Here is a 27462-nt window from a genome sequence, read left to right as displayed (position 1 = left end):
AGGTAAAGAGTGTGCAGTGGAGACAGAAGTCTGGCAGGTGGGGTGGGGGTTGTGTAACAGTTTGGTAGATAGGCCTGGAGGGGAGACTGAAATAATGGCAGGAAGGCAGGAATAAGCTTAACATACTGAATGATCTTTAATTGCAGCCTGGTGGTAAGAGAGACGACAAGCCTCTAGCCAGCATGCGTGCAACTTTTGTCACAGGTGTGTAACATGGCGAGCAGCACTTGCTGTGACCACGTGAGTGGACTGTCCACGCCTACAGTATCAGTGCCTCATTCTCAGTAGCTTGTAAAGGGCGGAACTCCTCCTGAAGGGGCCCGGCCTGTCAGGGGCCGTCTTTATGTAGACACCCTCATCCAGGTCTGTGTAGAATTTTACACTTTGTCTTCGTACGACCAGTTATGCGCCGGGGCCGCTGCAGTGAGCGTCTCGCTCAAGGGCAGCTGCACTGTCTCACCTGGGACTCAGCCGCGAGCCCTTATCGCTTGGAGTCCAGTGTTCTTGTCACCGTACTTTGTTATTAAAGGCAATGATAAAGCTTATCAGCACATACTGACAGCTCTCGATGCTGATAATTAGGCTACATCACGTTTTTTGCCGATGTCTTCTGCAGCGGAGGTTTCCTTGGTTGTTGTGTGCAGTTCCGAGCTGTGTTAAGTTCTGTAAAAAAAAAAAAAAAAAGGAAACGTCCCCAGCCATCCAGCTGAATTGTTCTGGTTTGGCACACATTGTGACAGTGTCTTTAAGCACCTGTATCAGGGCTTGCCGAATTGGGTGCTTTGGATCTGAGCCCAGTGTGGAAAGACGAATGAAAAGGGGCGGGTTCAAACTGACACAGGGAGCCGTGGGTAGGAGTTACAGAAGCAGTGCCCTGTTTTTAGTGTGTCAGTCCAGAGGCAGTTCTCTGGCTCAGATGTATTTGAGAGGTTTAGGCTTCGTCCATTGTGGAGATCCCTTGCTTCACTTTGCTGTATAGCTGTAGTTACTTCTCCTTCACTGTCATCAACTTTCACTTTCTTTTTATCGTCACTGCTGTTACCTGTGGTGATCAGTGGGCAGAACCACCATCATGTGGCAGGTTTGGGTGCATAGCTGCGTACCGTGTGTTAGCAGCTATGTTACCCTTGCCTGTTGGTTGAGAGGGATGTATGCCACGCCGATGAATGAGGCTAATCCATTTCAAGCTGTAAGTTCGCATTAGCGCCAGTGTTTTGAATATGGACTTTAGCATCTTGCCACTGAATATGAAATATTTATTTCTGGTTTCATACTGACTGGTGCCTCGATAGAACCATTAAATATTTACCTGTCTCTTTCATGTACACGCCATTTTTATGGTAGCCTGGATTTTTATTTTGTTGGACCCCTTGATACATCTGCAAAAGGGCCTCTTCTGGCCCTTTTATCTTATCCTAGATTCAGGTGTCTTGCACCTTGGAGCAATTATTTGCTGACAGTTATCAGCTACCCTGGTGCCTGTGTGTGTGTGTGTGTGTGTGTGTGTGTATGACACTTTTGATGATGTAGATACGTGAGCGAACAAGAAGTAGCAATTCTCAGAACACCTTTTGTTTTGCATTTTGTTTTCTGTTTGAAACAGTCTTGGATAATGTAAATGCGTGAAGTAGATCCTTTGACCAGTTAGGTTCTGGGGATGAAACTCAGATGTGGTTGGATGATTTCCAATTCCATGTTAACATATTTGAGTTTTTTACCTTGTAGGGGGGTTTGAGTTGTGTTTCGCGCTGTTCTTTCTTATGTAATTGCACCATAGTGTTTGCTCAGTCCTATCTAGGGTGACTTTGTGTTGCGTTTCGGGTCTCTCAGCCCTGGGGGGGGAGGATCTGTTTGTTTGTAATGGGGAGGCTGAGGTTAAAAGTTCCTCTCAAAAGGCGCAACCGCCGTGGCCCACCTGGGAGCCGACCCCTCGGCCGCCCGGTCTCTGACCCGGCGCTCTGGCCGTGGCCCCTCTACGCTTGGCGTATCGGTTCCCCTGCGCCCGCCTTAACTGACGACGGTTCGACCCCCTCGACCAAAATTACGGCCCTCGTTTCCAGGGCTCGTGGGAAGTGTGTCCGAAGGAATGCCTGCCTCGCGACCACGGCGCTGGGTGGAGCAGTGCGCGGGGCAAGCTTCGCAAATGGCGCACCCCCCTACCCTCCCACCCCCCCTTTTTTTTCCTTGGGAGTGGAGGAGAGGGGTACTGTCACGTCTCTCTTCCCTCAATGGTTCAGTGGAGGCCTCTGCGTGATGAATGAACACAGGGCTGTTTTCCTCATCCTAATTGGTGGGAGGGTTTGTTTAGATGGGCCCGCTGTTCTGGGATCAGTCATTGATTGCATCCTAATGATTTATTTAGCTCCCTTTGGTTCGCATCACAATTTTAAATATGATAGATCGGCCCAGGCAGGGAACTGCAGCTGTTGGCTCTGTTTTGTTACCTCGGTTACATAATTTTCTGCGCTGTTCGTACAGTGCGGGTTTGTTAGCAGTGCCGATGGCCTTGGCGCGGCATTGATAAGTTGGCGTTTTGTTGAGCCATTTCTCTGATGGCTTTACTGACAAAACTATTATCCGTGTGAATTGCGCATTTTCTGCATCTCGTTTCTGCGCATTTTTTTGCCTTCACATTTGCTCTGGTGAAGAGGAATGGGAGAGATAGATGGCCGTGAAAGGTAAGGGTGTGGTACATCTCTCATCTCTCCGAAGCCCTCACCTGGCATTTGCTGAAATGAGGAACGTGTTAACCGTTCTACTGACAAAGCTGAATGCACCCGCGTGTCTGATTTGTCAGTGCCGTGACACAGTCTTGGATAGAGAAATTGTACTGATCTTCAACCCCGATGGATACCCCCTATTTTTGCTGATAGGAAACAACACATCAAATGGTGGTTTTGTAGCAGAGTGACGCTACCGCACTTGCTTTGGATTTTTAGGTTGGCTCTATATGACTATTGATAACCGGTCAGTAATCAGATTGCTGCTCCTGTGATGTAATTTCCTGTAATGTGATGTCATTTCCTGTAATGCGGTGGCGTATTAAGTTGCTTCTACCCTCAGTTCCTCATGTGTGTGGCAGGGGTTTGGATGCAGGCCCAGAGTGCGGCGGGTGTGAATTCCGCGGGTTTGAGGTGGCCTGACTCGGGTGAGACATGGCGCTCTGACCCCATCGCTTCAGGATGCTACCACAATTAAATGCTCGCAGGCTGGTGGTGCATTTAACAGTTGGCACACGCCCCGTAAAAAAAAAAAAAAAAAAACAGCGCAGCGGCTGTCGGGACCACTGAACCACAGAAGCGAGGAGCTCGCCATCCTAGTTCTCACAGAGCTCTGCTCTGGCAGGCAAAGGGTTAATGTCACATCAGCATCCTCTGATTGCCTGTTCTGTGGAATGACCTTTCACCCCTTAGCGGGGAAGGGCCAGAGGGGGGATGGGGTGATCAGGAATTCCAAAGGAAAAAAAAAAAAAAAGGAGAGGGAGGGTGGGGGAGAAAGAGAGAAAGAGGATCTGGGGGGAAGGTGGAGGAGCAGGAGGAGGAGGGGGTAGGAGCTGAGGGAGTGGCCTACGTTAAGCAATTAGTTCAGTCTTTCTGTTTCTATTAAAGCGTTGTTGTTTTTTAACCAAGTGGAATTCCTCTAGTTTGTTTGTTTATATTCCACGGTTTGCGGCCTCCCATCTTGCCCTGCACCAAAGTGGATGCTGATCCAGTTGCTTATTTTGGCTACTGGCAGTGTTTTCATTAACTCCGAAGTCCGTAATCTGTCTCTTAGGGCATAATCAGCTTACAACTTCCCCCCGTTGGTCTCTTCCTGTGCCGTGGTCAGCATCCCCAGGCCCGGTACGACTTGCCTGGCGATTAACCTGGATTGGGCCGCAGCCGGTTACGTTGGCTGTGGACGGAGTGGGTGTATATGCGCGTGCTGTCAGTTTTTGAGCACTGTCGTATGGTTTCTCACAGCGAACCCGCAGCCTGACCGGCAGTGGTGAGGCGTTACAGTGAGCGGGGGTCACAGGTTGACCGCGGTCACTTTCTCCTCATGCATCCCCACCCCAGGCCCCAGCTCAAACGCATCATTTCCCTTGTCTTGCCTTTTGTAAAGTCTCACCTCTGTTTGGCCATAATCCTTCCTCTAGAGCTAATGTTGAAGAACACCTCATTGACCTCCATTTCATAGCCTCGCCTGTACTGGTGAGTAAATACAAGACCCCTGACCCCCTTCAGCTGTGTGTGCCCCATGCTAAACTGACCCCATATGGTTTGGGTTTCAGCTGTTGGGAGTCTCACATACTGGTCAGGTCCTGCTGACCCAGCAGCATCTTCGGGGTTAAAGGCTGTTGGGTACTACCCACGCTTGCCAACGTCCCATTTGTTTGCTAGCCAGTGAGCAATGTTGCTTGCCAAATTTATGCGTTTGCCTGCTCTCTTAAAATGGAGGAATAAGTCCCGGTGCTTGTGCCTGTTTACCTTTGCCACCAGTAGGTGGGGCAGAGAGTATGCAACGGCCCCATCTCCCTCTATGAGAACTTGATAAAGTCATGCAAAGGTTTTGGAAGGCATGTATTGGGACTTTTGCCCTTGGGACAATGTTTTAGTGCTACCATTTATTAAACATGATATACTAATCGGTGATGTCATGCGGTAGTGGGTTCCTTTCAGCTGAAACGTGTTTAATAAGGCCCATGGGTATCAGTGATGTGGGTATTGTGATTCTTGATGTGATTGTAGATTATGCTAATGATGTGTGGATATGGTATATATGGTGTGGGAGGTAAATGATTGTTTATTTCCTGCTAAAGCTCTCTGTGGTGAGTAAGTAACACCTTGCTACCTTGCTAGGAGTAGGAATTGTTAAGAAGCACTTTCTAGCATAGCATGTGTAAGGTCTTGGCTCCTCATTTCACTCACCCTCACGCTCGTGGGTAGCGCAGAGAGTTTCTGCTCTCATTTTGGGTAAACGTCTCAATGCATCTAATAATTTGCATGAACTCCCTGGTGCAGAGGGCGTCGGCACAATCATTTGTGGAGCCTAAAATTTTTTGGGCCAACATGGCCACTGAAGACCACACCGATTTGATGCAGATCGCCACACTGTGTTGCCTCAGTGAGATGGTGAATCCCAGAATCTGGGTCTCGTGAATAAGCAGAGCAAAATCCCTTGCAGAATTTGCAGATTTTTTTCGTGAGCACAGAGGAGGGAGTCCTTACGCCTCTGCTTTCTGGAGAGATCGCGGTAAACGGACATTTCTGAACGACGCTGATTATGTGTAGATCAGGAAATGACGATGCGTTTCCTAGAGCGAGTGCTCGATGACTTGTGAACGAGACCCCGCCGCCGAGCGAGGGGTACGATTTTTAAAAAAAGAAACCCTGTGTGTGGTATTTCACACAGGCTGAACAGGCCTCCCTCTGCCTGACCCACCCGTGCTCCGGGCGGAGGGAGGTTGCTGTCGTATCTGGGGGTTGACCAACATGCTATTAGCCTGGGTCGGGTTGCTGTGGAGGAGCCTCTGGCTTTCCCCAGCTGAGGCCGTTTAGTGAAAACGGCGTATGTGTGTGAAAAACCAGAGAGGCTCCCTCTTTACCTTGCTGGAGACTTGCAAGCATACAAGATCCCCCTCCCCCACCACACACACACATGTGTGTGCGCGCCCACACACACAATACCCCAGCCCACCCCCACCCATGAAAATCAGCATCATCGGTTCAACCCATCTGTAACCTTCGGGGGAGGGGGGGGGGGCCTTGCACAGCTGTCCTCTGACCGAATAACAGCACTACTCATGACAGGATGTGTAACTAAATAAATTAGGTGGCAGGCTACCCATACTTGGAGTACACCACTGCAGTGATTCCCCTACCACGTTACATCGGTTTCCAGTTTTCCACTGCTGTGACTAAACCGTTGCGCCGTGCAACGGGACGTTACCGTGACTACCAGAACTTTCACGTGCGCCGATTGCGCTCTCTGTGACCGCGTTAAGCGTCCCGCCTTTTTTCCTATTTTTTTGCGCCGGCCGCATCCGCGAAAGCAGATGGCGAATATCTCCTAATTTCCTCGCTGCAAACGAGCGCGTCTTCGGGGGAATACTGGCCCGCGTTGGTGCACGTGTCCGCGCCTCCTCGCACGTCCCCTGTCGCTGCGCGGAGCTCCGTCCTTGCCGGAAACGCCGGCACGGGTTTGGCTGAGCAAAGTTGGGGTGACAAGCACTTCATCTTCCCAATGGGGCTCAGCGGTGGTAAATATGACAGCGTATGTTTTAGATAATTGGATGCGCTTTGATTTATCGTAGCGTTCTGGTTTTTTCCCCCCCTACAATACTGCCGTTTGATTTAGTCTTCTTTTTTCGCTGTTGTAATCCTCGATGTGTCCGAAAGTGGAGAGGCAGGTTTCCAGCTGGAACGCCTTCCCCCGCTGGCAGCCGCGGCCACGCTGGGTTCTTTCAGTCAGCGCCGGGGGTTGAATGCGGGGTCTCTTTATTTGAGTCGAGGCCCTGACCTTGGGAATGTTTTGTTCACCTCTGGTTGCAGACCAGTAATTCCCAGCGTGGCTCCTTGGACTGTGGTCCACCCCCGAGGGCAGCTGTGAGTAGCAGCGACTGTTTTCCGGAGACCCGAGGAGGGAGATGTGGGTTTGAATCCCTGCTGGGGGGGCACAGCAAGGGTAACCCCTCGAGCGAGGCGGTTCACCTGATTTACTCCGGTGAAACGGGTTCAAATGGACAACCTGCCAAGCTGAAGCAGGTTACTCTGCATAAGGGGACAATGCAAATGAATGGGCATTTCAGTGAAAGGGGGGGGGGGCAGCTTTGTGAAGAACATAAGTGCAGCGCTTGACGCTGTTTGGCCTGCACGCTGCTGCCAAGCCATGTCAGTTGAACACCCCCACAGACACAGGAATGCTGTTTTGTGAAGTCAGCAGTTAAACATGCGCATGGGCCGAGAACCCATGCCGCATGCAACTGAATCAGACTCCTGTTTGAAATTCAAGTGTTTTTTTTTCCCATCTACAGTAGAAGCGGCTTTGATTTTAGGTTTAATAGCAGTTAGCTGCGCCTGCTGCACGTGTCCAATCAAGACGCCGTGGTTGACGGGATATTGTTAGCAAATTAAATGATACCTGCAGCCAATCCTGTAATTATGTGTTTATGACTGAACAAGCAGAAACGGAGTGTGGCTTTGAGAGGAGGCACCTTTCCTCTGTGTGGGGAGGAAGCGGGGTAGGGGTAGGGGGCCAGCGTTGTTGAGGCGGTGTCGCCGAGCGTTTGCATGAGCCCCAAGCAGAGCCTTCGTAGTTTTAGAGGCCTATTGTTCTTCCCTTCTGCGCTTATAGGTTTTTTTCCCTCCCTTTTTTCTGAGCTCCGGTGCTGATTGGCTGAGGGAGGAAAGAAAACATTACAGGAAGTTGTGATGAAACAAAAGACAGAAAAAGGCATGCTGGGGCATCCTGTGTGGCATTTCCTGTCTGACATTTTTGCCTCTGCTGTGGGCCTCACATGGTTAATGGAAAGAGGTTGTGCGTTGGAGGGTGTTGTTTTGTAAGACGCTGAAGAAATTCAGTTCTTCAGAGAGTTGACTAAACGGGCGCTCTCGATTTCATAGACCCTGTGTGCAAAGCGGTGCCACTTTGACAGGACATGGTTTCAGTCAGCACAGTCTGATTGTCACTCGCTGTAGTTAGGTTTTATTGGTCGTATTTTTTACTTGGGCCCCTTCAAACAGGAGTTCTTACGATTAGCCACATGCTGCACCTTGATTTGCGGTGTGCGTGTGGAGGGTAATGTAGATGCTTGCTTATTCTCGCTGCCTGCTCCTTTACCCAGCTCTGCCTTTGCTGGGCCCAGCGGTGTCCCCCTTGCCAGGGACTCCCGTGGTGGCCCATCATGCATCTGTACATCTCTGTGGGGGAGGCCCTCTGAGGGCCTTTCTCATTCAAAGCAGACATGTCTCCTGCGTTTTCAGATGCTGCTCGCATTGTGTGCGCGCCGCAGAGAGGGGGACCGGGGCGAGGCGAACTTCAGAGGGCCAAGTTTTATTTTCATGTGACTCCCTTGAAAAGCAGCTCCTCTTTGACCGTCCCTATTGTGTGTGTGTGTGTGTGGGGGTGGGTGGGTGGGTGGGTGAGCTGTGTGTGTGGATTGGGGAGCTCTGTTGGGGAAGGGCAACAGCATGGTTGGCGTGGGGGAAGGGTAAAAATGCACATATGCACACCCCCACCGGTCAGGGTGAGGAGGGGTAGGGGCGATCAGGAGGGGTTAAAGTTGGCTCGCTCAAACATGGTGGAAGGCAACTGGTGCCCGGGTGGAGAGAACGAGAAATGAAAATATAGAGGCTTACTTTTTACACTTTTATTCTCTTCCATTCTGATCCATTGCACTGTTATCTGACCCTCCCCCTCCACGTAACTTCTCAACCTGTCCGAATCTGTCTCTGCTCTGTGGCCTGCAGCATTGTACTTCCACCCCCCTCCAGCTCTTAAGCTGTATTTCTCTCACCATTGTATTCCTGAAGAAGCTCAACTTTGAAATGCCCGGCCCTGCCCCCCCCCTCCCGCCTGCCCCTCCCCAGTCTCATCAATAACCTCACCCGTCAGAACAATGACAAGAGCTGACCCCCCTACACCCCCCTCCCAAACCATCCCTTTCCACTCCTTCCCAGGGCTCTTCACCTTTGACCTCTGCGGGGTGAAACTGTGACTGTCTGAATGGCATTCTCGCTCGTAACCCTGCGTTTCCCTGTCGCTGGCCCTCGTTCCTTCCCTTCTTGTTTGAAATGCAGTCAGGCCCGGCCCTGGCTTTAGTTAAGATCAACTGGTGGGATGTATATGACCATAGACAGGCTTGCATTGGACTCACGTTCTCGCAAACCTGTGCTGAAAGGCAGAAAGGAAAATGAGCAGCTAGTTGACTCTGTTATATCCCAAAAGGCAAATAGAAATGCATATTTTTGTTGAAAAATTTTATTCAAATATTTGCGTCATCTGCTATGCAAATGATTTGTAGTTTATCTGGTAGGTGTAATATAGGTATAGTTGAATTACATGGTATATCTTAAACCTCTGTGACAACTGTGTGTGGATTTTGGTGACACATTAGCATCTGGGACTGATCAATGCGCCACTGACTCAACCGACGGGCTTTTTCTCCTGTGACAATTTGCAGGCCAGCGACTCTCTCTCCCTCCCTACCCCCGTCCCCATCACCAGGGCGCTAACACTGCATCCACCAATTAGAGTGTCGGTGGTAGGAGCTGGGTGGGGGGTGGGGGGGGGATTAGGACCATCACACAGGATTGTGCTAATTAAGGGATGAGAAGAAGATAGAGCAGGGAAGGAGGGAGGGGCAGGATCTGTGTTGTCTTGTCGTCTTCTTATCGACCGACCCCCCAGGCATGTCTCGCAAAACATTGTTGTTCTCGCAGGCTTCGGAGGTAGCTGGCGAAACGTACTAATTCTACCTCAAAGGTAGCAAGTTCTCTTTTACCAAAGCAGAGTTTTGCCAAAAAGGTGTTTGGCAAGGCGCTGGAGAGAAAGTGCAGTCGTGAAATGGGAGCTAACGTGCTTCGCCTCTGCCGAGCTCTCCAATTCAAGGCGGTTTCCCCCCTAGCCCCCCGATCACAGACTCTGTGGCCGGACGGCTTGTATTGTGGACTTTGAATGTGTGATGTAGAGACGGTGGGGGTTGGGTGAGGTGGGGTTGGGGGTTGGAGGTTGGAGGGGGTTTGCTGTCGGCCCCATTTCCTGCCTCCGGCAGGCGTGGCTTGGCCGGGTTCAGAGGTCGTCGGGGATTAAGGTGCAACCGCATGCCATAAATTCCCCTTTAACCCTTTCCCAGACGGCGGAGTGGAGCGGGCCTCACATTCCGCCCCTTGATCTACCGGCCGCGCATGCTCTCTCGAGCCGCGCGCACATTTTCTCACAAGGGGGTGACGTGGCCTCCCTTCTTGGGGCCGAGGCCAGATGTCACTCTTGCGAGAACGTTAGCAGGCACTCGGAGGTCGATCTCCTGCTCCCTAGGCCGTGTTTTCTCTCGCATATCTCTCTCTCTTTCTCTCTGTCTTTCTCTCTGCTCCTCTCTTCTCCCCCTCTCACCGTCCCTTACCCGCTCCCTCTGTTTCCTTTTTTTCTTTTTTTGTTCTTTGCTGTCTCTGTGGCTTCCTCCATTGCTGTTTCCTCAGGCCTCCTGAATGACTCCCGTTGAGCGGGGGCTTTCCTCCTTCCTCTCTCCGAGCGCTACGGTGACATCACCCATCTTCTTCCCCTTCCCCCAATTTTCCTGCTCCGATACGTTATCTTGAGGCGGTTCCCCGCCACGCCCCCCCTCGGCTGCACGGTGTTGTCTCCACTTCAGCCCGTTTGAAGCACTGCCTTTGATGCCCTGCCCTTCCTGCTCTGGCCTCCATGTAACAATACATGCTAGCTACATTACACACGACTGCAGGGCTTCATGTGAGGCACTGCAAGCAAGTCAGGAAATCACTGAAAGGAGCTAAATTAAATCTATATTGGTTAGTGTGCTCTTTCTGTGGTATCTTTTGAAATGCCCGTGTAGGTAATAATTAGTTCCTTCCATCAAATTTTCATGGATTTACAGGTTTTTGGTTGATTTTTTTCATTCTTTTTCTGTTACTCATGAAATGCTCAGGCTAAGCCAATGGAAACGTAAACAGAACTTGACAGGTTTGTACCACTAAAATGCTAAGATTGCAGTCCAAATTGAACCCAGAGGCAGAGAGCGCTGCTCAAGACAGGAGGAACCTGACTGTAGCCTCGCGGCCCTCCTGAGAGAAAGAGGGTGAACAGGTAAAATACGTTAATGTTATTATTATTTGGCAGATGTCCTGGCTGAGAGAAACTCAGCAGACTAGTGTGGCGAGTCACACTAAAAGTAAGGAGATCAACCAGAGCATAGTTACAGAACAGCCAGTAGCTGCAGTAAAGATGCATTAATCTGAAGCACTGCAAAAAATCCAAGTCAAAATATCTCTTTACACTTAATATAAGACACAGTCACCAAACAAGCAACATTTCCTTGAGCTACAAGGACTTGTTTTTAGACGGTGCATCTTGAATATCTGTGTATTTCCACTAGTTCCATTGGCAGATTTTTTCACTTATTACTAGCAAAAAACACCTTGTATTAATTATTTTATTTCTTATTTTTGAATGGCTATTTTTGCAGTGAGAACAGTGAAAAACATACAAGCATGCAGTATTTTTAGTGTAAAAGAGTCATCAAACAATTAGATAACATTTCCCTTCCAAACAATATACGTAACATGATACATCATACTAATTGACACATACAGCGTAATAATAAGAGATTCAGTGTTTACATGGTGCCAGACAGTGATCCACAGCAGCAACGTTATTTTGCCTCATACTTACACGTTGGGCGAGTGGTGATCTTCATGAGTAACATTAGATGATATCAGATGTCAGTCAGGGTTTGGAGTGATTAGGTGCTGGGTCCTAGTTAAAGGATATTTCCTAGGTGTCGTCAGAGCAGATGTGTTTGTAAGATGAGGGATTTTGATTTTCAGTTATTGGGGTATGTTAAGTATCTTATCTCCACCATCTTGAAGCGCTTTACAGAGAAATGGGGTGACTCGCGTCAACCATCACCAGTGCACAGAGCCCACTTGGGTGACACACGGCAGCCATTTTGTGCCTTAGTGAGCCATTTGGGGGAGGTCGATGGTAGGTGGGGAAGGGGGTCCAGGACACAGGGCAAAGGACAGCAGGACTGCCCAAAGGAAAGGGAGAAGAGGGAGGGAAGAGAGATTGTTTTTGATCGGGAAGGGTTAATGGTGTAGCTTTATTTTACTAATTTTTCAAATTTTTCGTTTTGCCCCCCATTCAGAGGAAGTGTCACACATGCCTTATTGAAAGCAGCGGGAAAACAGTCAGAGGGGAGAGGGAGGTGTTAGAGAGAGGGGAGATGAAGGAGGGCGCATCAGGAGAGAAGGCTTGAAAGAGGAGAGATGGGATGGGAAATGGCGGGGTGGGCGGGCAGTCAGTCTGGGCAGAGGCTGGGAGATACAGGGAGTTCTGTGTGGAGGGGGGGAAGATGGCCAGAGAGGAGAGGGGACATGAGACGAGGCCAAGGAAGCAGGGAGGCCGATCAGCTGAACGGGTCCTCAGATCTCAGGCAGCCCTGCCCTTGAAGAGTGCCACAGATTCATCTCCCACACAGGGAGGAAGGAGGGGGAACGCTGACCACATGAGACCCGGGTTACGGCAGCCGTTGGAAAGCCTTTTTTCTCCAGAGCATGCCACAGATAGCTGAGCCGTCATTAACGCGAGGAATGAATGTGTGTCCAGGCCTGCCTGTCGCAGTTTATTTCCTAGGACAACGGCTGACGGCACGTGTTGAGCCTGTACGCTCTAATGTGAATGGGTACGACTGAACAGGAGAGCTACACTTACCTGTAGTGTAGCTTAAGGTGTGATAGCATTCTAAGGCTTTCTGGACAGTTGGCTAAGAACTGTGTCTGCCCACACTACCTTAAGCTCTGGATACATTGTTGCCTTTGTGCAGAATCTTTCAGGAATGTGTGGTTAGGGTGTGGTGCAGGGGGGTCACACTATTGGAATTAGTAGTGTGTGGCGGGCGGGGGCTGATGATTTTTGGAGTATGGGAACAGTGGTTATTGATTCACTTTGGGTCGGGTATTTCATTCTGTGCTTGCGTGCGCATTTGATTGAGGGCAATTGGGAGAAGGGAATTAGCAGAATAAGGGGCGAGTTATGAATCTGATTGCAGCCGAGGGTCATTCTGCGCAGCCCGATGGGACACGTGCGTGTTCCTTAAGATTCGGGCCTATGTACAGGTGTGCTATAAAAGAAAAAAAGCAACAGGTGTAGAGAGCTGTGGGTCTGCGTTTAGGCGTAGCTGCGCCTTGCCTCTGTGCCTGTGTGCAGTCGAACAGTCTAGGTGGGTAGGTGTTTGTCTGGCTGAGTGTGTGAGAATGTCTTCCAGTTGCGGCATTGGTAACAGTGGCACACATCAGCCTACGTGCACATGCTGGTGTGTCTGCTTGCTTCTGCCTGTGTGTGTGTGTGTGAGTGTGTGTGTGAGAGAGAGAGAGATGCTGGATGGATTGAAGTGAGTATTGTAAGAACAATTCTAGAGTGGTGCCTGATTTCATGTCTCTAGTCCAGTCTAATACTAGGGGGTATTCTAATGTAAGTCGCTCTGGATAAGAGCATCTCCTAAGCAATTGTTTTCCTGCATCAAAGGAGAATAACCTATATGCGACACTTTGTCCCCCTCTCCTTACATGAACAGTGTGGGTACTAATCCTCCCAGATCTCCCATACCTGCAGATCTTTTTTCCCCTCTTCCTCTTTCTTTCTCTTTTTTTTTTTTTTTTACAAATGTCCGTCCTTTTATCTGTTTCTCAAAACCTGTATATTGATGTTGTTTTCTTTGGCTGAGGCAGGTGGGGGACTGAAGGACAAAACTCCATTGATGTGTAAGAAAAGCCGCTCCTTCTAAGATTGCTTTTTTTTTAAGGAGCCAATGACAACCTTTTGTCATTACAAAATGGAGCATGAACAATGTGGTGCGTTTTTTTATGGCTTACCTGCACATAGGGTGTACCTGCTGAGAAAGACCCTGAAGGGGTTATGCTTTGAGCCAGAGTATTGGGTCTGGCTGAATAAAATAGCTTGTGGAGCTTTGTTTTCATACAAATAAATTTAGTGTGATCCACTGTACTTAAATGTAGCTCAGTTTTCCCCGCTTGTGGTTAAAAAAAGCTTTTATTGTCTCTCACACCCTCTCTCTTTTTCCCCCATCTTGCTCTCCAGCCCTGTGTCTTCCTCTTTCTTCTCTTCCCTTTCTTTCTCAGCCTCTCTCTTACTCCCTCTCCCTCCCCTCTCTTCCTCTATCCCCATGACACTCTCCTTTCCATCCTCTGTCTGTCTGTGTACGCCTCTCCATCGCCCTCTTCCCTTTCCCTCTATAATCCACTCTTCCTCCTTCTCTCCTGCTCTGTGATTGATGCAGAGTAAAGGTCTGAGGTGAATGAGTACTCCTTTGTTGAGTGTAGAGCTTCTTTGGCCACTCATTCAGGTCTCTCTACTACCAGCCCCTATGGTTATGCCCTATACCACACACACACACACACACACACACACACACACACACACCCTCCCCAGTAGTAAATAGCGCTCCAGTGCCCGTGCCGTTGAGAGGGTGCCAAGGCAGCTGGTACTCCGCTACAGTGGCCGGCAGTGTCTAATTTCAATGAAAGCCCCACCTCCTTTCCATCCTTTCCTCCAAGTGCACACTGTCCCCCCCACCCCCTCGCCCTGGCACACGAGCAACAGACTCTCCGAGCCACACGCGCTGATGTACTGTGCCACTCTACGACACCGTTTCAATTATTGATCTATCCCGCCAATGGCCTGTTACAGGCACTGCGCGGTGCTCAAGCACATGCAGTTTTACTGGCCGTGTAGTTGTGACAGTAGAGAAGAAGGGCGCTTACGCGGCGAGGGGATAATGATACGTGCAGTTAAGCTGCCTGTACACAGTCTGCACCCTTTGACATAGAGGCTGTGGAGTTTTGTGCTCCGTAGTCCTTCCTGGTTTTCACATGCAACAGAGTTTATGTGCGGAATAGTCCTGTGAATACATAACCTGGGAAAAGTACTTTACTCCCTGTATGTTAGAAATACAGCGCATCTGTGCTCAGCCCAGAGTGCAAAGGTGCAGGAGTGCGTGTCTGCCATCCTTGAAATTGATTTGTGCTCAGTGCTTGCACCTCTCTCTTAATCTCTTTTTCTCTCTCTCTCTCTGTCTCATTGCAGGACCAGGAAACTCCAGATTAGAAACATTCCACCACACTTGCAGTGGGAGGTGAGTGTGATTTCACTGACTCCACTGAATCCACTGAATCTCCACTGAATTTTTTCCTTCTGTGGGGCTGGACCCAGGCTATCCTGAGCTGGCTCCCAGGCTATCCTGAGCTGACTCCCAGGCTATCCTAAACAGGCTCCCATGCTAACCTAAACTGCCTCCCAGGCTATCCTAACTTGCTGCCAAGATAACCTAAACAGCCTCCCAGCTATCCTTAACAGGCTCCCAGGCAGTCCTAATCTGGCTGCCAAGATAACCTAAAATGGCTCCCAGGCTAACCTAAGAAGTTGGCAGGCCCAGTCCAGCACTTTTGCCTTTTCCACTGCAATCCACTGTCATCAGCGCTGTAGAACTCCACACCATGCTGCACGCTCACCGCTGCCTGGACTTGGCTCAGCCTGCAGTCAGAGGCATTCCCAGAGATACGGAGATGTCACTTTACTCCCATCTGCCTTTGGCGGTACGCTACGATCAGCGATGACATCATGCTGTCTATTGCGTGTCTATTCTGCTGACCACAGCAGCGTAGCGGCTAGCCGACACCGCCCGCAGCTTGGCTATGAGCGGGCTAACACGGTGTGATCTGACATGGATCCGGCTCTACAGGGAGGCTGTGGGATATAGGCTATGGGAGCCTTGTAACTGTAGCCTTAGAGCTGTCTCAGAGAACTAGTACAGGACACAGCAGTGTTGGCTTTTAGCCATCTTTGGTACCTGTGGTATTAATTCCTGTCGCAGAACTGTCCCTGTCTCCTGAAATTTAACAGCATGTTCAGCGCCACTGTAAAGTTTTACAGTCGACCCTAATGCGCGAAAAAGGGATTTTGTTGCATCTGAAGATCATTTATGTTGAAACTGAAGATACGGGCCCAATTTATAGCATCAAAGGGGGAAAGAGCTTTTTAATGTGTCACCTATGCGCCAGCGGAAGGTGGTTACTCTGAGCTCTCAGAATAAAAGCAGGGTGGCTGTACAGTGAGGGCTCCGGCGGCTTGCGACGAGCCCCTGTTGGCGTGATGCGGGAACGGCAACATGCAGGTCCTCCCCGGCGCACTGCGCCTCACACGCTTATCGTCAGTCAGGTGACAGCGGGGGTGGGGGGGGATGCGAAATAAGGAGAGGGGGAAGATCCACAGATCTCATCCCATACCCCCCACCCCCAACCACCACCCACCTGCTGACTCAGTCAGGTTTGCAGCACTGTGTGCGTGTGTGTGTGTGCGCGCGCATGTGTGTGTATCTGTGTGTGCGTGTATGTGTGTGCGCGCGCATGTGTGTGTATCTGTGTGTGCGTGTATGTGTGTGTGTGCGTGTGTGAGAGTGTGTCTGTGCGCGTGTGTGTGAGAGTGGGTGTGTGTGCGCGCGTGAGAGTGTATGTGTGTGTGTGTGCGTGTATGTGTGTGTGTGTGTGTGTGTGAGTATGGTTGTGTGTGCGCGTATGTGTGTGTGGTTGTGTGTGGGTGTATGTGTGTGTGTGTGTGTGTGTGTGTGTGTGAGTATGGTTGTGTGTGCACGTATGTGTGTGTGGTTGTGTGTGGGTGTATGTGTGTGTGTGTGTGTGTGGGTGGTTGTGTGTGGGTGTATGTGTGTGTGTGCGTGTATGTGGTTGTGTGTGCGTGTATGTGTGTGCGTGTGTGAGAGTGTGTCTGTGCGCGTGTGTGTGAGAGTGTGGGTGTGTGTGTGCGCGCGTGAGAGTGTATGTGTGTGTGTGGTGTGCTTGTGGGGCTGTTGCGCACTGCTGACAGGCCACTGCTCTGCTAAGGCATGGCTCAGCATGTCCCCTGTGTTTCCCCTGCAAGGCCATCCTTTCCCTGCAGGCCACAAGAGGGCCTGCTGTCCATCAGCCGGGCCGGGCCTAATGCAGCCAGGCTGTCCATGCAGCGTGAATGACTGCACTGTACGTGTGGGCTAACACTGACAGGCCACTGCATCACAAAGCCTGTGCTTCAGTTTGTCTGCTGATTTATATTGCCTTTGTATTTACCATCCGTCTAGTAATCTATTTGTCCATTGATATATCTGTTTACCCAATATACTGTACTAAAAAATGAGTGAAAAGGTATTGAGAAATGTCTGACTTAAAGTTGGTTGTCGGGTAGAAAAACATTTGATTAGGTCTGCGTTGTTAGGAACAGTAAATACCCAGTGAAGACTTTTCAAAGAATTTTAAGACTTTGAGATTTTATAATTAAGATTTCATGTGTTATTTATTTTCAAGATTTTTATTTTTTATCTCTGTCCGGCTAAAGCTGTTTGTCTATCTGTTTATAAATTATCTGCTAGCCTGTATTACAGTCTACTCTACATTAGTTTACTCTCTACCAGGTTTGGGTCTGTGTTTGATGTCATGTATAAGTATGTGTGTTTATTTCCTAGGTACTTGATGGTCTGTTGGCTCAATATGGAACAGTGGAGAACTGTGAACAAGGTACAGTTTCTTTTTCTTCATTTTAAAGAAGGTCAGGTATCTTTGCTCTGCACGTATGGTAAAGCATCACAGCTTGACAGTTGCAGCTTGAAGTTCATTGCTGTGGGGTTTAAAAACTTATTTTTTGACCAACAGCCAAATGTGACCTCTAAGTCCATTTGGCTAATTGCTTGGATCAGGTTAAAGCGCCGCTTAGCTGGTGATGAGTCGAAGAGCTTTAGGAATGCAAGGCAGCGGTAGGGGATGCAGATGATACCAATAGGGAGCCTTTGATCGGGGGGTGAACAAGTCCATTTGGGTGGGGTGGGGGGGGGGGGGGGGGGTTCCAGGTCTTCATGTAACCCCGTCTGAATTACCAGACACAGTCTTCGGAATCACAGCTGGAGTCGGATGGAATCCCCCTGCTTCTCCCAGTGCTTATCAGCTTCAGACTGCATGGCACCTCAAACACCTAGGGCCATTTGTCCTCCCGGGCCTAAGAGTGGCCACCCCTTGAGTTGTTTTGACAAGACGCAACTGTTTCTCCAGCAGTTGCATACAGTGCAACAGATGGAAAGTGAATCTCATACACGACTCAAATGGGTAACATGTTAGCTCGGTGTTTGAGATAGCTGCTGCTGGCTGAAAGTAGTACACTTCATAAGGAGAACGTGGAACAACACAGCCAGTTTGGTCCACCACTGTGAGCTCCCAGTCATGTCCACCGATGGCACTGCTGGGATCGAACCCGGGCTCAGTCTCCGCGCGTCTCACCAACTGAGCCATTCAGGAAAAACTCATTGCAAAAACATTTCCCCTTTGAATGTGTGGCATTTTTTCATCTCCGCTTATGACAGTCGAAGTCCATGTCTCTATATAGTATTTAGATGCTTTTTTTATGAACTGAGACATTAATACAGGCATAGTACCAGGTACCAGCACAGACATGGCTACGGTGTTGTCGTGAACGCCCTATTTTGACAACTCCGGAGGCAGTCACACCTCCCGCAGTTGCACAGACCTCTCATTCAGTAACGACACCATTGTGACGTCCGCCTGTTGGATGCACTGGGGGGGAACCTGTTGAATCCAAGGGTGTCACTGTTTACGGTGCTATAGTTGTGCTAACAGTTCTATCCCCGGAGCACCCCCCCCCCCCCCTCCAGTCTGTGAGGAATCTGTTTACCGACAAACGTGCTCTGCAGCCAGCTGACCTCCCCTCCCCCCCTTACACCTCCTAACAGGATCTGCATGCCTTTAACACTCTTACACAAAGAGCTTTAGCCCTAATGGGGGCTGACCGTTTGTAGGTCACACTTCAAGCGTTGGATCATAACCAAGGTAACCAGACCCAGCCATGTGGTCCATCTTACCTGGATGCCAGAACTCCTCACCATCTCTCTTTTTTATCCCCCACTCTCCACTGGCTTCTTTCCCTTCATTCCCAGCTTCCTTTCTTCCCTCTCTTACCAGTTGTATAATGTGCCGTAATCTCAGCAGTACCATGATATCAACATACCAGCATTACCATGGTGATGGCAGTTTGCGTAGTGATATAATTAGGAGTGAAATGTTCTCTGAAAGAAGAAACATTGACACAGGAAAGACACATACATGAAAACAAGAGTAAATAATGAATGTACCGTCTCTCTCTTTCGGTCCCTCTACCTCTTTCTCTTGTACAGTGAACACGGAAAGCGAAACTGCAGTCGTCAATGTCACTTACGGGACACGGGAACAGGCCCGACAGTGAGTAATGCTCTGCCCCTCTCCACGGCCAAACCGAGAGCCGAAGCACCTCACGACACGAGTCCGCTGGCCGTCCGTCCCCGCTTTCACTCACGGGTCCAAAATGGAGCTTAACGCACAATTCAGCTGTGTCTTGAAATTTCTGACATTCAGTTCGAGTTGTTACCATAACAGTGCAAACATACAGCGTGTGCCAACTTACATTACATTATAAGCCTAGCCTATGCCCTTGTTCAGAGCAAACAATAGGTAGCGTTTCATCCATTTACTCAGCTGGGTATTTTCTGAAGCAAATTGGATAAAGTAACTTTCTCAAGGGTACAGCAGCAGTGCGATCAGAATGAAAGTGTGAACCTCTGTGTTACGAGCCCTGATCCTCACCGCTGCACCACACTGCTGTGCCAGCTCTGAGGGGAACGTGAGGGCCGTGCCAGCCAAAATAACCTCCCATACTCACCACACATACTGATGTATTACCACAGACCCTGTCAGCTGCCCTGTCTAGGGGTGTCTGACAGTAATAAAATCAATCCAGGCGTGTGACTCGGAGCGGTACCGGTCCGAATGTTGGCGGTGAGTGAGGCGACCGGGTCGGGCTGACCTTGCGGTTGCGGTCCCCTCTCAGAGCGCATTCTCTGCTCTCTCTCCCCCCCCCACCCAGGGCCATCCAGAAGCTGAATGGACACCAGTTCGAGAACAACGCCTTGCATGTCTCCTACATCCCTGACGAGACATCCGAGGTGGACGGCCAGCGGGGGCCCGACAACGGCCGGCGCCCAGGCTATGGGCCCCGCGGCCAGCGCCAGGGCTCCCCCAATTCCGGTGGGCCCCCGAAGCACCAGCACGCCGACATCCCCCTGCGCCTCCTGGTACCTACCCAGTATGTGGGCGCCATCATCGGCAAGGAGGGGGCCACCATCCGCAACATCACCAAACAGACTCAGAGCAAGTGAGTAGGGGCGGCGGGCTAACACTCCCAAAGAGGCAGAGGGAGACCTGAGGCTGGTACACTGCCCTTAATCATCATCACTTTCCAGCCATTAGATTTAAATGCATTGAAGTGGCAGATTCTGTAAGCTTTCTCAAGCTGTGGGGTGGCACTGTGCGGGCAAAGGAGTACTCATAGACAGCTACGCATCTAGCTTAGCGTTTCGAAACTCTGCTCCCAGAGTATTTGCTGGAGCTCATTCCAGCCCAGCTCTCAAATAATTAGGTTTGATTGAGCTGTTGATTTAATGTTGTTCTCTATTTGGCAACAGTTTGTTGCAGATACGGGTTATTGGAAATGTGTTTGTCTGAGCAGCATGAAAACAAGTAAGGTGATTCTGTAAGCTATTTCTATTCATAGGAGTCCCTTAAACAAATTAATAATACAAACAAGTATTCAGCTTAATTGAGTAATTAGTTGTTTGATGAGGCCTAGAACAAGTAATTAAACAACTAATTGTTTCTAATTGAGACAGCTGCACTGAATCTGTCCAAGGGCCAGATATTCTCAAAATGTTATGCTAACTATACGTGTCTATGTAACTTCGCCTGTTCTTTACATTTGCTCAAACACATATCCAACAGAACAGGAAAGACCAGCTGAAGCACATACCGTAAAGGGGGAACATTTTTCACCTGTACGCAGAGCCCATAATGTGAATGGAAAGCCACCGTTTTTAGTCAAGATTGCATTCTGCACAGAGCCATCGCCATGTGCCGCAGGATCGTAATCCAAATCGTGATTAAAGTGAATTTGTGCTTGCCGTTTCATGTGCGTCCCGGGGGCACGCGGGAACGCTCCTGTAATTGTCCATTTGAGCTAAGCTGCTAAAAATGTTCTTGACACGAGAGGGGGACCGTGTTCCTTACACGGAATGGAACTGAAAGTCATGAAGTGAAACACGTCCTGGAATAGTCTCAGCTTGAGAGTGTGTAGCCCCCTGGGTCACTGCTGCTGCGGTTGCCTCAGTGCATGTGTGTACGTTGTGTTCCGTACAGGCTTATCATGCCATGTTTCCAAAATAGTAGGACACCCTCCCGTGTTATCTGTCAAGTACAAGTGTAGGTTAGGAAAGCAGGGTGGAGGAGGCTGCAATTTAAGATGGTGGCCTTTTGCGCCAGTTCTTGTCCAGAGTGTCGCTTGGTTTAGTGGATGAACTGCATTACATTGTTGACATTTAGCGGGCGCTCTTATCCAGAGTGACTTACACAGGTTACAGTTTTCTTTACATGTTATCCATTTATTTACTGAGAATTTATTTACCATTTATTTGCTGAGGAAGGCAATAGGGTCACAAACTCTTACTCCGACAGCAACCCAGTTCAAAAACAAGTAACCTGTACACTGGACGCAAACCTTCAGGCATTTAGCCTGAAGCGTAGAGGCGAATTGCAGCTTTGTCAGCGCACACCGCCATCTTTCCCACAGTTGTTTCTAATTACTGCGTGAGTCAGATACGATTGGAGCGCGGGAAGGGCCGGGCCCTTGGCATTGGCTGATGTCGTCTCTCCCCTCGCTCCCCCTTCCGCTCAGGATCGACGTCCACCGCAAGGAGAACGCTGGGGCCGCCGAGAAGCCCATCAGCATCCACTCCACCCCCGAGGGCTGCTCGGCCGCCTGCCGCATGATCCTGGAAATCATGCACCAAGAGGCCAAGGACACCAAGACGTGAGTGCGGAGGCCACCACTAGGGGGGGTTGTCTGTCATTTTGAGTAACAAAAGCACATTGAATTTTGATCTTTCCTCAGTGATGTGGAAAATACGTTAACATTTACTGTAATCAGAATTGTCTGTGCTCAGGATTTGTATTTTAGTTCTAGTAAGCGTAGTACACTTGCATTAGTGTTTATTTACATATATACTTGCTAGTCTGGTAATGCTTTAACCACATCTAGCACTGTTGCTCATATTGATCGGGTAAATGCAAAGCAGAAAAAAAATGGAGTAACATTAATGCTTAGTGAGTACTGCATTATGGGTTAAACCTCTCTAGTGTGTATGGAGGTATGAGGAGGAGATCGACTTAAAGTGTGTGTGAGTGAGGGCATGTATTTGATTGAGGCTATGTCCTCCCCCCTCAGGGCTGATGAGGTCCCGTTGAAGATCCTGGCCCACAACAACTTTGTGGGGCGACTGATCGGCAAAGAGGGGCGCAACTTGAAGAAGGTGGAGCAGGACACGGACACCAAGATCACCATCTCCCCGTGAGTGTCCCCAATTCTAGTGCATGGGAACATAATGAGCTACCACCTTCCACCTCACAGATCTGAAAGGCCTGGTTAGGTAAAAGCAAGATGACTGAAGCTCTACTTAGCCTACAGTTGCCTGTTTAGCACTGTCACCACATTGGTGATATCTGTCCAGTCCTTTTTTGAATTTTTAGGAGGAAGCTCTTCAGGAGTAAGTCTCACAAGAAGCAATGGAGTTACAAATAGTTATCTACTATAAGCCGTTAAGCTGCAGAGAAAAAAGTAATGAAATCCCCAAGATTTATTGGGTGTGAGCACATAAGCTAGCTACCTAACTATGAAACTGCCTATAAAAAGTGTTCATTTTGCTAACTTCAACTAGGTAGCTAATGTTAATGTTTTATCGGCTGGTTGGCTAGGTAGTTTGCTACACGTTTTGCTGTTTGGCTATTTGCGTGCTTTATGGCAATTTGCTTGTGGTGTTCTCACTTGTGTCTGCCAAATGAATAAATGTCAATGTAAATGTGAATGGGTAAAGAACAGTTTAGAGGATTGGGTTGGGGGGTGGGTCTGGATTGGGCCATGCACGTTGACTAGCGTGGGGGGTGGCTCTAAAACGCAGTCTCTCCCCCCGTTCCTCCCTCAGGCTGCAGGACCTGACACTGTACAACCCGGAGAGGACCATCACGGTGAAGGGCCCCATCGAGGCCTGCTGCCTGGCCGAGCAGGAGATCATGAAGAAAGTGCGCGAGGCCTACGACAACGACATCGCCGCCATGAACGTGAGTCTGTTCAGCGCACAACAGGGTCCCTGACCCTCAGCAAGGATTCTGCTAAATGTGGGGGGTGAAGGATCCGTGTAATGGCATATCTAATGAGAGCTCCATCCAGGATGGGAAAAAACTGTTACCCTAGCCTCAGGGACGTCGTAAGTTAAAAGGTGTTTGGTCTAATGCTGATTGTGCTGCATGGTAAAATTTCTCATTTCTCCTCTTCTGTGGTATTGCTAATTCCAGTTTGCTGGAGCTCGGTAGGTTTCACCAGTTCACCTTAGTGGTCTGTTATTCACCTACAGTTGGCATTAATTGTTCAGCCCGACACAGCGGAACGTGGTTGCTCATCAAGTGACGAGAGATTTTGCACCGCGCTGATCCAGTGACGCAAAGAATGTCACCGAGACTGCCCCTTGCACTCCGTCTTATCCACGCGTGCAGAGCTACAGCACTGGGTTAAAGTTCGCTTTGATTTGAAGAAACCTCTTCCGATCCAAAACGGCTGCGGAAATGTACACGCACACAAGGCACCGCTACCTGACGCTGCAGGGTAACAGCAGCTTCCATCTCAGAGGAGCAAGCGCATTTGAATTTACCCATGTGAATATAGGCGGATGCATTCAAAACAAAGAATAGCTTACCCAGCGCAGCCTCCGCAGCTGTCCCTTCCCTGTAAAAGAAGAGGGGGGAACTCCGTTGCAGTGATGGGGGGGTGCCGCGGGGATGCCGTGCGAGTGCGCTGCGATGACAATGAGGCCAGTGTGTCTTGTGCCGTGTTGCGGTTAAGCAAACAAGTCAAATGTCACCAAAGGCAGAAAACGTTACACGAAGGAAATTGTGTGCGTGTGTTTGTGTGTGTGTGTGTGTGTGTGTATGTGTGTGGGTGCGCGCGCACGTGTGTTGCAGTTCCACTTCGCACGGAAGCAACAGTTGTCAATTGTCAGCCGAGACCAGCGCAACTTCAGCCCTCATCAAACAACGCGTCTGTTTGTGTATTTGCATAGTGTTCTGTCTCCGAATCCAGTCGCGCAGGTTTACATTTCCCTTCTCTTTGTCTCTCCCCTGGCCCTGCCCCTTCATCTCTCCAGCAACAGACTCACCTGATCCCCGGACTCAACCTGGGCGCCCTGGGGCTGTTTCCCCCGTCCTCTGCCATGCCACCGCCTCCCCCCGGAAACTCGACTCCCGGCGGCCCCTACGGCACTTTCGGAGTAAGCAGACACTTCAGAAGCTTCGAAAGCAAGGCTGACGCCTTTGGCTCCATCTCCGCACATCGCAAAAGATAACATTACGTGCTGAAATGGCGTTAATTCAGCCTCATCTACTTTCTGCCATTTATTTTTTAGACCTCTTATTGCAGTTATTTGTAGATTCTCAAACTGGTACATTTATGAAAGGGTACATGGGCAGGAGTTTTCCAGCTGCGACTCTGAGCTGTGCCTGAACCAATGGCCGGGAGACAAAGGCCCCCTCTTGCGCTGTGTTAATTTGTGAAAGTTTCTGCAAGGCGCCGTGTGCTTTGTGCTGATTCCTGAGGTTTTGTCTGCACGCGCTCTGTGAGTCATCCTGGGAAAAAGGTCCTGCCGAATAAATAAATGGAAGGGTTGATAAGAAGTACACTTCCAGTTCCATCTCCTTTATCCTTTGAGATTTAACAGACTTAGTTCATTTATCCCCCGATAAAGCAATATCATTGTGGTAAAACGGTTCTCTGGTCAACAGGCCTTCTTACCTGACTCATACATCATATCGTAGAGGCGTTGCTCAAGTACTACTGCTTTCTGTTGCCTGACGGTACACAGTGTTCAGACTGAATAACAGCTTGGAAGGTGATATGTATATGTGTATGAAGTGAGGACAAGTGGTCTCGCCCTTTCAGTGGATCCCTCATCAGTGCCTGGGCCTCTGTTTACTGATACAACGGAGAGAAGGGTATATAGTGGTTTTAAGAACAAACATAGAACTATTTGAATAGTGAGACATCATAATCATGGTCCTGAGATACTTGAGCAAACATCATAATTGTAGATATAGAACTGTTAGATAAGTCAAAAATACTGCTGGATTTTTTTTTGTGAAAGTATTCTGACAAAACCTGTGTTTTGAATTATATCAGGGCAGAGGTATCCGACATTCTAGAAGTAAAGTAGTGTGTTATATGAATAATTGCATATGAATTTGAGTTTAAGTCCACATTAGTAGTACAAACCCGGCCAACATTGCTGACAGGCTGTGCATACATTCTGTCCTTTTACTCCTAGACGTTTATATCCACAAACCTCTGGTTTAGGACTAACTCTGCAAAACACGGTGTGGGGGTGTAGCGATCAGCGGGGGTTGGGGTTAACGGCGCGGCTGTGTGCTTCGTCCTGCAGACGCCGGAGCAGGAGACGGTGCACGTGTACATCCCGGCCCAGGCCGTGGGAGCCATCATCGGCAAGAAGGGCCAGCACATCAAACAGCTCAGCCGCTTCGCCGGAGCCTCCATCAAGGTGAGAGTGGGAGCAGGCTGCGTTTACTCAGCTGCTTCACATGGAGACACACACACACACGCACACACACACACACCCACACACGCACACACCCACACACGCACACACAGGCACACACTCACACACACACACACCCACACACGCACACACACACACACACACGCACACACAGGCACACACTCACACACGCACACACACACACCCACACACGCACACACACACACACACACGCACACACAGGCACACACTCACACACGCACACACACACACCCACACACGCACACACACACACACACACACGCACACACAGGCACACACCCACACACGCACACACAGGCACACACACACAGGCACATACACACACATATGCACACGCTCTCACATGCACATATACACACATACACACACATACACACACACACACACACGCACACACACACACGCACACACACACTCTCTCTCTCTCTCTCCCCCACACACACACACACAGATGCACACACACACATATATTTGTAATGAATGTGAAAGGGGTCCATACCTCCACCATTGAGGTCAGAACACCTTTTCTCAGTGCGCAGCTCCCCCAGATTACCAGCGTCTTTACCAGTTCAGCTAAGGGCAATTTACCCCTAGCTCCATAAGCAACAACACTAGCTAACAAGTAGCAGGGAGTGACATCACCTCTGAAACTGGCCTGCCACCTGCTGCCATACCAGCTCAGGACTACTTTCATCTCTGCTACATACGCTGATGATCTCAGGCACACAGTGCAGACGCACACAGATGCTCATTTCACGTTCCATTACAGTCATTTAGTGGATGTCCTTATTGAGAATGACTTATAATGTAGAGGAACATTAGTGCATTTACCTGATCAATATGGGCAATAGTGCTAGGTGTGGCTAAAGCATTCCCAGACTAGCGAGTATATTATATTTGTAAGGAAACACTGTAATGCAAGTTTACTGTGCTTACCAGAACTAAAATACATATCCAGTGTACAGACAGTAACATCCATAATAAGCCCCATTAAGAGAAACATAAAAACATGAATAGCATTACTAGAGAGAGACCATGCATTGCTCTGAAATTATATCATAGATGTAGTATTCCTAGATTGGCAGTGATTACATGTTGTATATTGAAGGGGCATACACTGGTGATACTTCCCTGATGTTCTATAATCACAGCAACTTTAAATTAAATGATTTAGAATTTGTGCCCAAAAACGTGAAAATGAAGGAATTTCATCTTATCATATTATGCTCTTCCTGTTTTGGTTACCACTGTAAACAGGGGAAACATACACTATTTGTATTCAAAGCTTGAGTTTCTGTTTCAGCATTTGGCCCTTTTGGAGATGATGCAGGAGTGTGACTTTGATTGATTATTGGTGTTCAATAACGCTGCGTGACTCTCTGCAGATCGCTCCGGCCGAGACTCCGGACTCGAAGATGCGCATGGTCATTGTAACCGGCCCCCCTGAGGCCCAGTTCAAGGTATGGTTGATGCAGATCCAAACATACCCGCGTGTTACTGTGATGGTGACCACACATACAGACTTCTGCCCCACTCTGTGTACTATGTATGTGTGTGTATATGTAAGGGACCGTGTTAATTGGGTCTCTGTTTCTGTGTAGTCAGTTGGGTCTCTGTTTCTGTGTAGTCAGTGTTCATATCTGACCATTCGTCCTACTCTCCTCTGCGCCTACCCTGACTTTGACTCCACATCGCCCTCTGCAGGCTCAGGGCAGGATCTACGGCAAGCTGAAGGAGGAGAACTTCTTTGGACCGAAAGAGGAGGTGAAGCTGGAGACGCACATCAAAGTAGCAGCCACCGCCGCGGGCCGTGTCATCGGGAAGGGCGGGAAAACGGTGAGGCGCGTGCCGTGTGGGGTGGGGGCAGGGGCGTGCTTTCTCCGTCCCGGAAGGAGATGAGGTCTAAACATTGGAAACGGAAGCCTAGAACTCAGTAAACCCTCACCAAGGGAGAG

At 49.4% G+C, this 27462-nt stretch overlaps 1 protein-coding gene across 1 annotated transcript in view; it reads left to right on the top strand.

Annotated features, from left to right (window-relative positions):
* The window catches only part of LOC118794661 (insulin-like growth factor 2 mRNA-binding protein 1), a 74958-nt gene that overhangs the window by 23295 nt on the left and 24201 nt on the right, over positions 1-27462 (top strand). Inside the window, exons 3-13 of the mRNA XM_036552910.1 lie at positions 14821-14869; positions 17246-17297; positions 18962-19025; positions 19687-19974; positions 21547-21681; positions 22096-22218; positions 22850-22985; positions 24065-24187; positions 25352-25468; positions 26893-26967; positions 27212-27343. Of these exons, the coding sequence (XP_036408803.1) occupies positions 14821-14869; positions 17246-17297; positions 18962-19025; positions 19687-19974; positions 21547-21681; positions 22096-22218; positions 22850-22985; positions 24065-24187; positions 25352-25468; positions 26893-26967; positions 27212-27343 (1294 nt within the window). The remainder of the gene's footprint in view (positions 1-14820; positions 14870-17245; positions 17298-18961; positions 19026-19686; positions 19975-21546; positions 21682-22095; positions 22219-22849; positions 22986-24064; positions 24188-25351; positions 25469-26892; positions 26968-27211; positions 27344-27462) is intronic.

This window comes from Megalops cyprinoides, chromosome 19 (genome assembly GCF_013368585.1).
Source record: "Megalops cyprinoides isolate fMegCyp1 chromosome 19, fMegCyp1.pri, whole genome shotgun sequence".
Classification (NCBI taxonomy): domain Eukaryota; kingdom Metazoa; phylum Chordata; class Actinopteri; order Elopiformes; family Megalopidae; genus Megalops; species Megalops cyprinoides.
The sequence above is the reverse complement of the archived record's forward strand: the minus strand, read 5'-3'. Positions and strand labels throughout refer to the sequence as shown.